The sequence below is a fragment of the Arvicola amphibius genome, chromosome 7, assembly GCF_903992535.2.
Source record: "Arvicola amphibius chromosome 7, mArvAmp1.2, whole genome shotgun sequence".
Taxonomy (NCBI): Eukaryota; Metazoa; Chordata; class Mammalia; order Rodentia; family Cricetidae; genus Arvicola; species Arvicola amphibius.
The window spans coordinates 111,225,205-111,243,821 of record NC_052053.1 but is presented as its reverse complement, the minus strand read 5'-3'; the positions used below and the strand labels follow the sequence as shown (position 1 = coordinate 111,243,821).

Below are 18,617 nucleotides of genomic sequence, written 5' to 3'. Positions count from 1 at the left end.
GATCACATACTTAACTTTGCTTAAATATACTGGGCTCTGCTAAACACATCGAAGGGTTCATTTTCAGTGCATGTTAAAGAAGTGGCTATGGGCGATGCACATTATATGCAAGTACGTAAATACCATAACAAAACACTTTATATAATTAATATAAAAATAACATTTAAAAATAATATATAAAACAAAGATCATTTCAGAGATTGTGACATCAAAACAAGTATTAAAAAATAAATGTATTTCATTAGGTGTTACTTGTAGTTTTTAATCAGAGTATCTTTGATAACTGTTTCTAATAACATTTATACATAGGAAGCAAAAAAATAGTTAGATTCTACTCATATCTCCTACTCTAAATACTTATCATTTAAGTAGGTAGTTTACTGAATGAATGTCATATGATGCTATCAGTTGTTAAATATAAACAGGTTTTCATTGCAGTCACTGATTTAATCTTAACAGACATCAGTTATTATCAAATTACTACAGTATAGTTGCTATTATTTAATATTCAAATGAAGAATTTTTAGCATCCTGTTGTAGTTCCTAAAATAGTCATGGAACTTAATTTTGAGAATTCACCAATGTAAAAGAAGTTTTCAACATTTTATTTATTTTCAAAATTTGTGTCTGTCTGTCTGTCTCTATGTGCACCCTGATATGAAGCTGGGCACAGAGGCATTGAATCTCTTGACACTGGACTAGAGTCAATTCTGAGTGACCTGCTGGGGGTGCTAGGGACCCAACTCTAGTCATCTTAACATCTGAGCCATCTCTCCAGCTGGAGAAAAATATAAAAACAGCATGTTTTACATGCATCCAATATATTTGTGATCATATACTTGTGCCCCATACAATTAAGATAAATACTGTCTCTGACCAAAATTAGAAACAAAAGGTAGTCTCCAAAAACCATTCAAAATATAGCCACTTTTCATTGTTATCTGTACAAAGACATTTATATCACCATTTTAAAATATTAGAATTGCAGCATAATCACATAGTCCAAAAACATTAATATCCACTTCATGTGAAAGAATAATTCCAGGTACTTTTTTTTTATAAAGAGAAAGTTAATAAGACATTAACTCCATATTCTTAAATGCTATTTCTACATTTAGTTAGATTATCATAAGACAGCATATCCGAATCACAGCATTTTGGATACAATTTCATTTTCTTATGCAAATGGACTATCAATGTGTATGCTTTTATTTAAACATGTTTTGTATAAGCTGCTTGTGACACTACATCACATGTGATAGTTTTCCCCATATTTTGTGTTACTTACCAGAGCCCTAGATGTAAATTCACTGGGGGACCATAACTAACTAATTATTTTCTTATGTGTACAATGCAAGAAGTTTTCTTGAACTATCTTCCATTTCCTGTCTGCATTCCTCATACTTTCTCTTGTTATTCTTTTAATACAAATGAAAGGCAATGCAGCTACTTTAGGCTATCTTTTAAACCTATTAAGCACTTGTTGTTCTCAAGAATCACATATAAATACATCTTGGTTATTTTCCTTGGGAAGACGTCAAAGGGACAAGCTTCAGTGTGACAAATGCAGGGATTTGCAGCAGAAGCTACGAAAACAAAGGGAGCAGAGAAGGCCGACAACACTGAAGGCGTCCTTTAGCTGTTATCTCAAAGGAAATACAAATTTTGCAGATGCTTAAAGAAAGAGAAAATGGGTTAAGTCTGTCCCATAGCCTTAAAATATATTTATTTGTAAATGAATGTTGATTGCATGCTTAATCTAATATTTCTACTCGGGATACCTTGCCTTGGGAAGAGTCGCTGCTTCTGCAGCCCTCATGAAGCACAGTTCAGCAGGAAGAAGGTCAGAGGCAGCCAACTCCACAGAACCTGAAGTGTGCTGAATGTGACTAGCACAGACTGTCCTTGTTTGCACGTCCAAGTCTTCTGACGCTGTGAAACAACATTGCCATCTACGAAGCTCTCATTCAAGAACTGCATGGTTGAGTTCCAAAATAAAGTTTTAAAAAATGTCTAATACTGTGTTAAGTATACAGTGTTGTGTTGGCTTGCGATACATGGGCACCCTTGCCCTTCACAGCTACAGGTGTGAGAAGCCATGGAGGGATACGTTTTTGAGGCTTTTATGTTACAAGTTTTAAAGGATGGATTTCATGGTGGGCCAGGGAGAGGGTGGAAATTAGGAATCTGAGTCTGTACTGTTTGCTTGAAGTCATAAGATTTTGACCGGGCTTCTCTTTCCTAGATTGACACACATTTCAGAGTCCCAGGGACTTAGGGCCTCGTTCCAGCCTCTCCACCTATCAAGTTTGACTCCATTTTACTTTCTTCTAAAACTGTCCATTCTTGGAGCATGCACTTTAGATTTACTTTAGAGAGAAGATGAGACTTTGACGTTGCCTGCTGTTCTTGCTAGCAGAAACGCATCAGAAGCCATGTTCTTACATAATTATTTTTTCTCACTTCAGTGGAATTAGAATTAACTCCCTTCTTTAGGGATAAGTCAATTATCAAGGCATTACATTCCTACCTTTTCATAAAAATTTCTTCCTCGTGGACTTACGGCATCTGTTAACTTTTCTTTCTCATATCGGGCCGACTGTGTGCCCACATCTTTTTATTGTCATTTCTTCATCATTGTGGTTATTATAATCACAGAAGAATAACTCATTCATTAATTCTTTTTCCTTTCCTCTCTGTGCCTTCACAGTGAAATAGGATTTCTGTTGGGAGCAGTGAGACCCCAGATCCTGAATTTCTTGTTTTTCCCTGATCTGAGTGCCTACAGCTGCTCTGAGCACAAGACCTTCAGGAGTTCCTGATGGCAGGAGAGTGGTTTCTGGTGGGTTTGGCTGGGGCGTGGCTATCTCTATATAATCTGCCCCTGAACACAATAAAGGGCTTTTAGTAGCAGTGTTTGAAGGTCTGCCTGTCGGTCTGTATCTGCGTGTGTATTCTCAACCTCCAGCCCCTTGTCCGAAGCTCACGAACTGGGGTCTAGCGCATAGAGCGCAGACAGGGGCTGCCCTGGCAGCAGATTTCCAGAGGCAGAACCTTGTTTAATTCTCAGCAAACTCAAAGGACTTATTCATAAATGTATTCTGTATTTTATCTCTAATTTTCTGGGACAGTGTGATGCTTCTAGCTCACTTTTTTTTATTTATCAAACTTCTACAATATTTAGTGATTTCAATGAAATAAAGTTTCTTTAGGACTTCAAAGGTTCCTTCAATTAATTAAGAATTAGCTCACTAGAAATTAGTTCATTAAAAATAGCTCACTAGGAGACACAGAAATGGTAATATTTATGTTATTATTAATAGCTAAACATCACATTGTGATGATTAATTTTAGTTGTTAGTTTGCCACCACTTAGAATCACCTGGGATAAAAGGCTCGATGAGGGACTGTCTTGATCAGATTTGCCTGTAGGTGTATTTGTTAGGTGGTTATCTAAAAAGTTAATTGATGTAGGATGACCCAGCCTACTGTGAGGGAACACATGCTAAGCCAGGGATCCTAAACTGTAAGGATAAGAGCAGAGAAACTGAACTGATTAAAAGACAAAAGAAAATCAGCATATATGGGTATTTTTCTCTCCGCTTGATATTGTGGGTGTCATGTGACCAGCTGTCTCAAGATTCTGCTCTTGTAACTTCCTCACAGGGCTGGAAAATAATCTAAAATTGTGAACTAAAATAAGTCCTATCTTCCTGTAATGAGTTTGTCAGGGTGTCTTATCCCAGCAACAGAAATCAAGCTATATACATACATCATCTACATATATGTTAACCTTTAAACCACAGCAGATCGGGTGTTTGATTGGAAAATTCTTTTCTCAATCAATTTTGATAAGGCATCTAACAAACCCACAACTGTACCAGTCTGGCCCAGCCTTTAAATTGCACCTATAAGCTAAACCTAATATGAATATTCTTCTGCAATTCTCTTTTCTGGGGTAGGGGTTTAGTTATAATTAAAATAAATTGAGACAGTGTAAAGCCAATTCGGTGAATACTTTATAAATGTTTTCAGCATTCATTTGCTTTCTCTGTTATCTATTACTTACTTTGAAGGAAACCCACTCCATGATATAGGACAGCTCAGTAGAGAGAGATATTCACACTCCAAAAACCAAAGGCATTCTTTGGATAACAGCCAGCAAAACATTAGCATCCTAAGGTCTGAAGGCAACATATAATTGGCAATTTAATGAGGATCCTCCCAAATTGATTCTTGAAAAGAAACTGGATTCCTTTCTTGCTATCTTTTTTTTTTTTTTTTTTTTTTTTTTTTTTTTTTTTTTTTAATGTTGGAGCTTGATCTAGAACTAGGTCTTGTAGACCAGGCTGGCCTCAAACTAACAGAGATCCATCTGCCTGCCTCCGCCTCCTGAGTTCTGGGATTAAAAGCATGTGCCACCACCACCTGGCTCCTTTCTTGTTATACTAATAACTTCAAAAAATGATAGAGCCACTGACACCCAGGTAAACTATGTGCATTCTCATGATCTGCAGACACCATGAGAGAATAGTTCAGTTTAAATCACAGTTTTTTGGTGTTTTTTAAAAAAGAGGTTGTAAATTAATCATGCAGCAATGACTAAACATAACATATCAGATTTTACTCATGTGGATCTCTTTATTTTTGTATTGCTAGAAACTGCTGATTCTCAATATGTTACCTCTTAGCCAGTTAAGATTGCAAGACTTCATCACAATTAATCAAAACATAGTAAATGAAATTGGGATATGACACATCCAGAAAAGACTCATTTTGGAATCATGTTTTTTAAAAGGAACCCACACAACCGTTAATATTATTTGCAAAATGAGTCACTGTAGTTATATTAAGTTTACAGATAAATAGGGGTCTGCGTTAATGTGCCAAGATAGTAAACATACCTCAAAGATGATGCAGCTTCAATTCTAGATTATTCCAATAAAGTAAATGCCAACACACCGAGTGTAGGTCTTTTATCTTGCTTTCCCAAAGTACATGAAATTTACGTTTATATTATTTTTCAGTTTATTATGTATGTAATACATTTTTGCCTGTGAAATATACCTTAATTAAACTAAATCTATATCTTAATTAAAATGCTTTATTGCTAAAGTACACTAACAATCACCAACCTTCATAGAAACTTTTGTTGGCACGAGACCTTATTTTAATGTTGTTGGCTGTTAACTGACCGGTATGGTGGTTTTAGAAGGTTGGGCGGCAAAGTCAATGTCTTAAAATAGATGGCAGCAAAGTTTGCCACAATGATCGATGTTTTCTTTAACAAAGGATTTCTGAGCAGAAAGCAAGGCTATTTGAATGCACTTGAGTCACAGTAGAATTTTCTCAAAATTAACATCAATCCAAGCAAACCTTTTCACCCTTCTACTGACTAAGCTTAAGATGCTGATTGTTTAGGTTCTCTGTTGTCATTTCAACGTTCTCCAGAGCCTCTTCAGCAATCGAAAAGTGGATTCCCCTAATAAGCTAATCTCTGTGAAGCAGCGCCTCCTGTGGAAGAAGCCCCATGTCTGTGGTGAACCCTTTCCAGAACTTCAACTGACTGCGAGAGCATCGGACAAAATGTAGTCTGGCAGCTGAAGACTATGAAGCAATTGTTCCTAGGCACCACGTTTGCATTTTTTCATGTCCTCCAGAATGGATGTATAAATACACATAGAGTGGACAGAAAATTCCCTTTCACTCTCAGCCCTTGGCTCGACAGATGCATTGTCATTGAGCAGTAACACTATCAAAGGACGATCTTTTCTTTTTATAGTTGACCTTTGCTGTGAGTTTAAAAACTTCAATAAACTATTTTCTAAACACATAGGCGACCACTCAGCATTTCTTAATCCATTTATGGAACACGGCGACAGTAAAATTAAAATTCATAATATCCCTAGGAATCTCAGGATGGTATGTGACCCTTGGCTTCAGTGTGAAGTCGTTCGCTGGATTCATCCTTTAGTCCTAATGTGGGTGTTATTCTGACCTTTGAATGCAGGTGCTAAATTAACCTCTCTAGCTATCAAAGTCCTTCGTGCTTTTTTACTCTGGGGAACCCTGAGTGCTCTACGTTGAAAGCTTGCTTTTAATGTACTCATCTTCCTTACTCACTTTTTAAAAAATCCTCTGAAAAACATGCTGCCGTTTTTACACCAGCACTAATTTCACGCTGAACTATGATTTTTGTCATTATGCTACAGGGACAGTCTCCTACCTGAAATCTCATAACTCAACTACTTTCAAAATCTTTTTCCTGGTTCCTTACACGTTCCTAGTTATTATAGAATTGTAAAGAATTAAAGTCTTATTCTGTGTTCTTCTTTGACCTAATGGGTTGCTGTACCTGGTTTGATCTAACGGACCATTTCATGTTTCTTTGCATCAGCACTAAGCCCAGCTTGATTATGTGGCATTTGTAAGCTCATGAAGCAGAACTTTTGATGTCTCCGGTGGCTTTTTCTTTCTCCATTGATAACGTGGTAGTGGTTTGCTTCGACAAGCTTAGCACAGTGTAACCTACCTGAGCTCTTTTCATGCCTTCCTCTCTAGGCTCAATCACTTCTAATTCTGGTAAAAAGCAAGAGGCATGAGAACCTTTCACTTGAACATTTACAGGCCACTAAAGTTATTGATTGACCTAGATTCAATGTGTTGGGGCTCATGGCCTAAGGAAGCTAGAGGAGAGGAGTGGATGAAGGAGGAACAGCCTGCCAAAGTAGCAGGCAGGGCACCATTTTTGGGAGCATTGTTTCTGATGATTTCAAATAGAGTAGTTTCATCAAAGACAATGGAACATAGATCATTAAAACTGATACAATAAGACTAAGAAAATTTCAAGTATTTTGATAGTTAGCAAAATTCAACACAAGCAGAAGGACTCATGGGATTCCTGCTGTAGGATAAGAGGACTCAGAAATGTGCAGAGTGTACCTGACAAGAAAGACACCTTCCCCTGATCCTTTTTGCCAAGGCTACTAATTGATCAGAATTTCAAAGATGTGATGAATTTAGGATGCTGCAAGCCCACAGACAAATCATCTTGGAGCATCTTTAACAGTACTCTTTAATAGCCACTTATTGCCTTCCTCCTATATGACCTAATATCTTATAGCAATCAGATCAGTCCCTGGGTATGTATGAACAGAAACCTAGTTTATAAGCGACTGAAGGTCCGAGTCGCTGTCAGAGGGTGTCTGAGGCCCATAGATGAGACTTCCTTGCTTTGCTCTAGCCCACAATTTAATATTTCTACAAATGCTTTTAAAAGTACCTTGATTTGTCCTGTTACTATAAGGGCATCATCAAACTGTTATGGCTTTGGGACAAGGAATATAAAAAAAATCTAAATCTGTGTTTTTGGACCATAATCACTCATATTGATCCCAGAATAAACAACATCTCCTCTTTGAGGGGAGAACGGTGTGTTTCTATCAACACAAACTCAGTTTAGGATTGCCCAAATTTTCCATTTCCAAATAATGCAGTATCTGTGAGACGCATAAAAGAAAATATAATAAAACCAGGAATGCCTACATTCCATCTGGCTCTAGTTTAAAGCACAGCCAGGGACAAGTATTTGTACTTAAAATTTTAGCAATTTTTGTGCCTGTTCTCTGCTTAGAAGACACACATATAAAACTTGGAATGTAACCTGCTACTTTTGAGCGTCAGATTAAACTGAGAAATGACAACAAACTCAAATGATAAAAATTTACTCAGAAGAAAAAAAAAACCCAATGCCACTGATAGTTTTAATAAGATCAGGGGAAACACTGATGATTATTTGCTAAGAGTGAAGGGAAAGAAGTGGAAGTTAGATGTTTGTCAGAAGCAATTTGCATCCCATAAACAGAGGGAATTTAAAATTTAAAATTCAAATACATATACATTTTGTCATATATATATATATATATATCTTAGTATATAACTTAGTATTACATACTTGATCTTTTATGTGTTTCTAAATAAATTATGAAAGGCTAAAGGAAGTTTTAAAAATATATTTCAAAATGATAGTAAGTAAAATAGGCAAGATAAACTGAAAAGAAAAATTATATCTGAGCTAATTCCACTCTTAATATTTTCTTCTGACAATAAATTAGGGAAGTAAGAAATTTGAGATAAATCATTCATTTCATAGTTAATAGAGAGTAAGACCATGGTCTCTCATCCCAAAGCTCTCATAGCAATTTTTCTGTGTCTGTTCCATACCTCAATGATATTAGTCATCCCTGTAGAATTTACTTCCATAGTCAAAAATGCCGGCTTTTGATCGGTAGAGTCTGTGATAAATCACTCTGACTACCAACTGCCTGTCGCATACTTAGCCCGACTTTCATGACCCTCCAGTAAGTCTTCCTGCAGAGCAGTGGCTGGGTTCAGCTTCCTAGGTTGAATTACGACTTCACTATTAGCTGTGTGTTGGGCATGGTAACCAAAGCTCTGTATTTCAGCGTCTTTATCTGAGATAGAAGGTAATTATCTTAACAAGTCCAAATGCTTACTGTGAAAACTAAAAGAAATAACAACAGAGTGCCCTCTACCACGGCGATTTGAGTATTGAATGAACAGGGGACTATCGTCTGTTACATCAGAGAGGGTGGTGATTATGGTCTTATAAATCCAAACTAGAGCTTCCCAAGACAGGAATTATTGTTCCCATTTTGCATATGAGGGGTCTAAGAACATGCATCCAACGTGATTTCTGCAAAGTCTTAAGGGGACTGTGTGCTTCTACTGTAGTATCCCTTGTGTGCATTGTGTTTCAGGTTGTGGCCCTTTTCATTTTACTCGCTATCTACCCAGGCTTGTCACTTGCTGCTGCACTGAGAAGAACACGGGTGTACCTCAGACACAAGAGTGAGTGAACAGCGTGACGGATCCACCCACGCTAATCTCATGAGGTGCAGCTTTCTTCACTGGAAACACTGGGTGTAATGCTCACTTTTACAGTGAGAGTAGCAGCTTAAACAATATGGTAGCTGGTATAGGCACTATGTGAGTAGCTTAGTAGTTTATGCCAGTGCATATTTACATTGTTTCTGTTAGTATGTATCAAGAGTGTAGGGCCACCCTTGTTTTCACGATTGGCGAGTGTGTTAGTTCTACCTTACTACTCACAAGGGGACTGTCTTCCTTTGTGTAGAACCACCACCTCATTTCTCACCCTGGTACAGATGTACAATCCTTTGACCAAGCTCTGTTGGGCTAGACATGTTTTATTTACTTCTCGTCGGGACTGTGTCTTAGTTTAGGGAGGTGGTAAATGTAAACTTTTAGGATAGTAAATGATACCGACAGCCATGGTAAACACAGGGCCACAGTTTTATATAGCAATAGGCTGCAAATATAATTGTTTTCTGCTTTCCACATAAAAATATAGGTTCATATTATTTCAAGTCCTATACTTCCAACATATGCAGATCAGTATATCTGTCTTCTGTGCTGACTGTACAGTCCAATGGTTATATTTTTAATAAGTGGGTGCTCAGTTCTTTAGACTTCGGCATTGGATACTACAAACTGTAAATGCGGGCAATCTTTGCTCCCACTGAGGGGTGTGAAATTCTCATGTTGTTGCATGGTATGGTACTCTTTTAGCAGAGCTGCATCACGACTTATGGTAACTCTCATGACTACTGTGTGCAACAGTAAAAGGTAGATGCCCTCAGATTTGTAGTCCCTCCAAGTTTCTGATATTCTTAAATTCTAGTGAGTTTATTGTATATACATAAAACAATCATAACACTATTATTAACATGTGGATAGTGCTAAAAGTTCTTGCCTTGTGACAATATTCCTTTTAATCATCATACACTGAGAGAGTATTTGATCTTCAGAAAGAAACAAAGCCTAAATTTTGTCATGCAAGCTTCAGAGATGAGCGCGTGAAGTGTGTAATTTTTGACGGGTTGCCTGACTCAGGATCCAGAGGGGCAATGATACTCACAGTCACAGGCTCTTGTCTGAGTGTCTGAATTGTGTGATGGGAGGACACCTGTGGGGTCTTGGCTAGCAATCTGTAGGCAAGTCATGAAACTTAATTATGGTATTCTCTGATTAAAGCTGTCTTCATGGAGTGAGTGAACCTTTATTGGGATCGGCATACAGAAAATAGAACATTTTGTTATCTTACCTATATGCTGCCCATACATGTGGTAGAAGAAACTGAAACAATATGCAGTGTTTGTGGGTCCATATGGATTTTTGGGAGCTATGCTGAATACAGGGCTGAGAAGTCGGGCCTTTTCACCTTCTAGTCTGGGCCGTGATGTCTCAATGTACATATAAAAACCTGGAAGTTGGAGAAGCCAGTGTTGAAGCACATTCTTATTAAGAAACATAAGATATCCTTGTGACATGTCAGAGCATGGATCCAAAGTAAAAGTTGATAACATGGTTTACATCTCATTTATAAAATCTGCATAGTTACATATAATTAATCACTTTAACAGAAAAAAACACAGGAAGAACTAAGAGAAATGATAATTTTAGAGATGAATTAGTACAAAATAAAAGGTAGTACTCTGATCTTTCAACTACATTTATCATTAAGATGTGAAAAAATATTAATGACCACAAACTTTGGTCATTATCTGAATTTCTGTTAGTATGCATGAGATATAAAATTTTACTCTATGATTCTCAAATACATAGCTCACGACACACTTGTACTTTCTATTGAGAACGTTTCCAGTTCTCCAGTTGCACACAACTCTGGAAACCCTCCTACCTTCTTTGGAACCACTGCGATCTGCATTGGGCCCCGTGTTAGGAGTGTATTTCGTATTTCTTGTCGCGGTACTTTGTTTTGTCCAGTCAAAATTATCAGTATCATCTTGGGTGAACAAACAAATATTACCATCTTCAAATCCACAGTGAAACTCTCCTGTTAATAGATTTTAATTAAAATAATAAATATTAATTAGAGCATTGCAACATTTTATTAGAAAAATTTCAACTATTACAATGTAATAATAGCATAGTAATGACATCTCAGCCTTAATGGCACAATTATCACTAAATATAGAACTATTATAATTTTGTTGTAAAAGTGTAATGATTTCATTAGCTTATTTTAATTTTACAAATTAATGGGTTGCATTCCGGCATCTCCATACGAACATACAATGAATGCCTTTGATCATATCACTCCCACACCCTGGATATCTACCATCCCCTTTCTACTTTTCTCTTTCATGTTCCCTATAGCCCCCTTTAAGAGTAATACCTTATTTTACATTAAACCAATACCTTACTATATAATTGAGTCCAAATCTCTTGTTTAGAAGAAACCAGGTAACTCAAAAGAATACAACAATTTATGTTTGACTTATTCCTGGAGAATTTTCCTAACTTTTTTTTTAATGCACTGGAATAGTTGAGGCAGAAGGGTCAATTAGGAAAGAAACTTTCTAAAAGAGAAGAGGTGGCACAGATCATAATCTCAGCACCAAGGAAGCTGCGGTAGAAGGACCATCATGACTTAAAACGTACAGTAAATCCCAAGCCAGCCTTTACTACAGACAAGGCCTTGTCTTAAGAAACGAAAGAAAATGAGACTTTGGAGGTCACCTGATAGTATCTTAAACATGTACACCTGGAGCGTGTAATTTTTTTATGCCCTGTCCTCTAGAAATGCTCTTCTATACACACATCTGTGAAACTGTACGTTTGCTTAGGGCAATGCGACAAAAAATTGTTTTTAAAGCAGTCATCTTTCATGCTTGAGTTGAATGTGGGTCTGCCAGATGTGTAAGATCCACTTGAGGTGAATTTTATAAAATAACTTTATGTAGACCCTGAGGAAGGACTGGGAGTTTTCAATGCTCACCATATGCTGAGTTAAGAGAGAGACTTTTTCAACTTGCCATAAATATGGGTGGTTATTTATTTATTTATTTATTTATTTATTTATTTTTGTCTCTCGAGACAGAGTTTCTCTGTAGTTTTGGAGCCTGACAAATCCACCCTGAATATGGGTATTACCACCTCATAAGTTGGGATCAGTGAATGAAAAGGCAAAAGGGGAGATCTAGAAAGGAACCAGCATTCATGTATTTGTTTCTTGACTTCAGATCCCAGAGTCAGGCCTTCCTGCCATGAAAGATGGTATCCATATTTATAACATGAGAAAACAAGAGTCCTGCTCCACTGAAGTTGCTTCTACTAGGTAATGAATATGGAATGCTTTTATGTGTGGGACTAATTTTCAGGTATATGAACACTATTCTTCATCATGTATTTATAAAATTTAACATAGAGCAAAAATTCAGAATTCAAAATTCAAGATCAAGTATGCAGGAAATTTAATTTACATAAATTTAATAATTTGTGGCCAGGTATGTTGGTGGATGTTTGAAATACCTGTACTTAGGTGGTACTGAAGACAGTGCAATGAGGAGTCTATGTTCTAGTCCACCCTAGACTATACAGTGAAACACGGTCTTTAATAAATACAATGCTAAAGTAAAATAATACCATGTATAAGGAAAAACTAAAATACAAACTTAAATAATCAAGGGTTGGGGTGGAGGCTCATGGAGTAAACACTTTGTAGCTTAAGTATAGTGACCTAAATTAAAACCCAGGATACCATGGTAAAAGTAGCGAATTGATTCTCTAAAGATGTCCTCTGACCTCCACAGATGCAAATTGGAACACATGTGCCCTACCACACACACTGTATACATACATTATGCCCACACATGCACTAGCAATAATAATTACTATAGTAAATGGCTTTAATAAGTAACCTTAGTCTTTCTGAGGAAAAGACAGCAAATCAAGAAACAAATCAAAGAAAGAAGACTGCAAAATGAAACTCACAATTGATGTCCCACAGAAACTAAAGTGAATGCCATAGTTATAGAATGCTAGCCAGTTTGGGGAAATGATTCCATATTTCCTTACTTAGCTAAATGTATAACCATCTATAGCCAGTTCAAATTATTTGTTTGTATCCTCTGGTAAAACCATATCCTCTGAACTTTGAAGTGCAGACACAGTGCCAATTATACTGCTTTGAAATCATTGTTTTATGCCAAGTCAGAACAGTTTTTATCTAATCTTCGTATATTTATATGTCATCCATTTTTCTTCACTATGTAATTTAATATGATTTTCCAAAGTGAAAATAATATACTTACTCAAGTGAGGATTTACAGGTGCTGGAAGAAAAGCCAAAAAAGCAGGGCAGGAGAGGGGGAAAAAGAAAAACGTTAGTAAGGCTTCTATGTTGTTTATAAACAATACCTTAGTAAGTCTACTCAGAATCCCATGGTTTCTTCCAATCCTAATTATGTCAGTGGATAATTGCATCTGAATCCATTTTGTTCTATGGGATGGAGTACATTTTACATTGAGCTTGTGTGAAGAACTTCAAAGTGCCACACATTCAGTGTTAAAGTGCATAGGGGAGTCGACCACTTTACAAGGAATGGCATTGTTCACCTTAACCAGTACTAAACAAACCCAGAAGTCAAACAGAAGTCATGGGTAAAATAATCTATAATCAATGTTAATTAAGAATGGAAGCAATTGTTCAAGAGATTATATTTATATTTGGTTACACCCACATTTACTGAAAATCATATGACATAAAAATAATAAAATTATCAAATCATGTCATGTGTCTGAAATAAATCAACACCATTACCATTGGGTTTGATTAAATTAACACACACACATACAGAAATTTGTAAACAAAGATTTAACATATCTTAAGGACAGGATACTTTTTTACTTTTTGTGCACAAAACAAATCTTTGTTTGAGAAAAACAATTATGCTTTCCATAAAAAATGCTATCTGATTTCTCTTGAAGGGAGAAATAAAGATATCAAGTTTTAGTAACAAGTAACAAAAACATTTCTACACTACAATGTAATGGGAATGCGTCTATGGTCCTCAGTTATCACTGAGAGCAAATTCTGCTCTAGAGGTAACAGCCTTGTTGCTTCTTCCCAGAAATATGGTGGTTGGTAATATCCCTTGTGGGACTTCTGTTTTACCACTTCCTAGTGTCTGGCTAGCCACCATGTTAAACTTACATATTCCTAAAAAAGCAATACATACAAACATGTAGAATAAGCCTGTTCACCCTTACACACGAACATGTAGACTTGTGGTTCCCAACCTGTGGGCCATTACCTCTTTAGGAGGTCAAAGAACTTTTCCACAGGGGTTGCGTAAGACCATCTGCACATCAGATACTATATTGCGATTCATAACAGTAGAAATAACACAGTTATGAAGTAGCAACAAAAATAATTTTATGATCAGAGGTCATCAAGACATGTGGATCTGTATTAAAACAAATATTCCACATCATTTCATACACAAGTAAATACTTGTAAAATAAAAAAAAAACCCTACTTACCAGTATATTTGATTACACGAATTGTTGAATCTCCTTCACCAAATTTAGTGAGAGGAGTTAGTCGGACTTCATAGGCCTCTGGTTTAATCAGTTCAGTCAAGTTATATGTAATCAGTTCTCCCTTTTGAATATTCCCATTTATTTTAATCTCCTGTTCCCACCAACGCTGCTGACCAGCCTGAAATCAAAATGATTGCATAATAATGTTTTTAGCATCGAATTTAAAGTTACTTGCTTTGTTCTAAGAAAGTGAAAAGGCAGTTTGGAAGTTTAGTTAACTTCCATTTAGAAGTTTATCAAACACATTATATCTCATACACTATTATTATATATGTATGTTTTCTACATATATTTTATAAAGCCTCTTTCAGATGTTTCTTGATAGCTGAAAATTACCAGAGATCAGTTAAATAGATTCAACTGATTTCAATTGATCATTTTATATTGAGAGTTGGAACATTCAAAGACCATCATTCGATGTTGGTGAAGAAATATATTTGTAACTCCATTTAACATAAATTATTGATAGCATATAAGATTCTTAAACATCTGTAACTTTTTATCATATCAATAAATGTATATACTCTATACCTAATAGTTTCCAGGGTGAATTGTGGGTATGCGAGTTCTAACACAGAGATGAGTATTTCCTTAGCTCTTGGAGTCCATCGAAAACACTGAAAATGAAAACTGAAATAAAACTCACTATAAAATGATTTCCACAAGCCACACATGCAATTAAAAAATTAAAATAACAAAGTGATCCAGAGTGATCCAGTAAATGCCATTGGAAAGGGCACATTTCCAAGTAATCAGAGGGCGACCCCATAAGAATGTTGTTTGGTAGTTAATAAGATAAACGCAGGCATCTGCCATTAGGTTCAGGGGGATGTATGTATCAGTGACTTTGAAATAAGTTGTTGCAGTGGAGCAAAATGGATGAAAGCAGTACTGTAGCAAGCTAAAATAGGAACTAGCATCATACAGTATTCTACACTAAACACGATGCTCGGATAATTTTATGATTAGTTTTGGGGAGTTATAGGTACTCAACTTGGGGCCTCACACACGATAGCAAGTGTTCTCTGAGGTTTGTTCTCCAGCCTAGGCCAGACAATTTGACAGAACAGAAAAATAAATTAACAATAAACCAATTGGGATCTTAGAAAAGACTCTTCCAAAAATTTATGAAAAATAAACCTTTTCTAGTACCATTCCATTAAAATTTTGAAAAATTAAGAATAACCCAGTAGAGCAGTTAAGAAAGAAAGATATTTATTCATGAAACAAATTCATTAGTTTCTTTTTGCAACTTCACATTTGGTTTGTCCAAATAGTCAAGAACTGCTCAATGTGCCGGGCAGTGGTGGTGCACGCCTTTAATCCCAGCACTGGGGAGGCAGAGGCAGGCGGATCTCTGTGAGCTTGAGACCAGCCTGGTCTACAAGAGCTAGTTCCAGGACAGGCTCCAAAGCCACAGAGAAACCCTGTCTCGAAAAACCAAAAAAAAAAAAAAAAAAAAAAAAAAAAAAAAAAAAAAAAAAAAAAAAAAAAGAATTGCTCAATGTTAGGATGTCTGCTAAGGGAAAAAGAATAAGTTTATTTTACATGAAGAAATCAACAAGCTTCAATATTTGTTTATAGTGAACCTATTAATTGCCTAGAAACAATAACTTGATTAATCGTATGAATGAAACTGAACATAAAGCTATAAGATGCTGGGCTGACTGAGAAGCAAAGGACATTGGCGCTGGGCTCTGATTCTTCTGCATGGACGGGCTCTGTGGGAGCCTTCTCAGCTTGGTCGATCACCTTCCTGGACCTGGGGGGAGTTGGGAGGACCTTGGACTTAGCATAGAGTGGGGAACCCTGATGGCTCCTTGGCCTTGAGAGGGAGGGAGGAGAGGTATGGGTGGAGGGAAGGGGAGGGAAGGGGGAGAAGGAGGGGAGGGAAGGGGGAGGAGGAGCGGAGGGAGGGGGGAGGAGGAGGGAAGGAGATGGAAATTTTTAAATATAAAAAAAAATAAACCATGAGAAAAAAAATAAAAAAAAGCTATAAGATGCTTTATTAATAATGTTCATTTATTGCAATTGTTTATTTTGGAATTGAAATGGGAAGAGAATATTGAATTGTATCTAGTAGTCGCAAAAAAAAAACCCTAGAAAACAATTAGTAATTGAGACTATGGACTTGTCTGCATTGATATAAAATCACCTGGTCTTTCTCTCAGTCTCTCAATTCTCTCTCCTTCCCACTTTTCCTCTTATATGTATTATATATATTTGATTTTCCCTCATACAAATAATATCTATTCTTTATTTCTGATTCACGGGACTATCTTTTCTTAACATTTTAAATTTTATTAATTTAAATTTACTAAATAAATTATTGCATCCTATTCATTAAAGTTCTTAATAAATAATTATAGATTTATTTTCTGTTGTAAATTGAGGTTTTCTATCATTTTAACATATTTTGCTGACTTATCTAATTCTCATGGATTTTTTTTCTTAAATCCAATGACATAGATGGTAGACAAATGACAGGGAATAGGTGTAGCTTATTTAAAATATTTTCTGCTACTGCTCATATCTAAAATACATTGCATATACTCCTGTTTGTGATAATATATGCCCTTGATATATTTTTTAACTATGTGCTGATCAGGTGACCTAAAATTCTCTCACCGGGGAATGTTTGGGGCTAAAGGCAAAGATACAGTCTTTTAGAGGCATACCTTTGTTCTGAAATGCTCCTAAGGGCATCTCACAAGGCTATACACTGTTTGACTGTGAAACCTTTTGATAGCTCAGATAAAGGTGGAGAAAATTCCTTAGTTTCCACTGGTCTTAGGTTTTTATTTTTGTTTGTCTCAAAATATTAAGAATCAAAGTCCAGATTTGCCTTGGTGGTGAGCAGCTAAGTGCAACAATTGTTTGAATAAGAATTCCACTTACTAATGTGGATTGTGTATTTACATGTTTCCTTATAGTTTTACATGGCAATTCTCTTTCTCTCATCTCTGTAAACACATATGCATGGATTCCTTATATGTATATATATATATATATATATATATATATATATATGTGTATATATATATATCGTATCCATGTATTAGATATGTGTGCATATATGTGTTTGTATTTATCTATATTCATATAAAAACTGATTTGTTCCCTGAAGGTGGATTAGTCCTGACTATAAAACTTGGACTCCTTTGGTTCTTATACTTCTATTGCTAAACTTCTGAAAATGAAAAGCTCTAATATGTGTACTGTTTGTGTTTCTCACTAATTTTGTCTCAAAAAGAACAAAAGAAATAGTTGAATCCGGAAGAGATTATTTCCTATGTAATTCTTGGAGCTGTATTCAGAAGAAATAAAAGAATATGCTATTGAAGAGGTATGTGTACAAAATAAAAGCACACATAAGATCATTACGTATTACACAGAGAAATCAGGCTCAGAAAGCTCAACTTTTAACTTTAGAAGACAAAATTGGATGTCTACTGAGAGACCGCATTTCCTAGAACTGTCAGGGAAACAACTCCCATGAGATGTCATCATAATGACTGCCTAAACAAGACCCAAATAACGATGACACCAATGAATGTGTTAACATGGAAAGGGAACTTTCAGAGTGTCCTATCATAGACAAAGTACTCCAGACAAAGAAATTCTGGGAGTGGGAGAAATAGTCTTTCCTAGAGACTAGCACATCAATTGTATATACACTACCAAGTGGCCAAATTCTGATCAGGGTGCTTTCCATTCTTATAAGTATATAAATATATATTATATATACACAACATAACAACAATTAATAAAAGCAGGCTAGAGGCCGTGAATCGGAGGAAGATAAAAGTAGAGGTACACAGGAGGATTTGGAGAAAGGAAAAGAAAAAGAAAATTATGCAGTTATATTTAAATATAATAAATCATAGAGATAAAAAAGATAATCAAGAGGACATAAATATGAGTGCTTAAAACAGAAACTCACAATTAATCACTATACAGGGAATGAGCATCAGTGGAGTACTCAGCCACAAATAGGATATCTGTATGCCCTGCTCTCAAGGCTCTGAGACTGTTGCAGAAGAGAGATAGAAGACTGTAAAGCCAGCCGGGCGGTGGTGGTGCACACCTTTAATCCCAGTACTTGGGAGGCAGAGACAGGTGGATCTCTGTGAGTTCGAGACCAGCCTGGTCTACAAGAGCTAGCT

At 36.2% G+C, this 18,617-nt stretch overlaps 1 protein-coding gene across 1 annotated transcript in view; it reads right to left on the bottom strand.

Moving 5' to 3' along the window:
• Positions 1–18,617, bottom strand: part of Mdga2 (MAM domain containing glycosylphosphatidylinositol anchor 2) — a 702,900-nt gene that overhangs the window by 20,176 nt on the left and 664,107 nt on the right. Inside the window, exons 11-13 of the mRNA XM_038337153.1 lie at positions 14,392–14,569; positions 10,745–10,900; positions 10,148–10,306 (exon numbers count right to left, since the gene is read on the bottom strand). Of these exons, the coding sequence (XP_038193081.1) occupies positions 10,148–10,306; positions 10,745–10,900; positions 14,392–14,569 (493 nt within the window). The remainder of the gene's footprint in view (positions 1–10,147; positions 10,307–10,744; positions 10,901–14,391; positions 14,570–18,617) is intronic.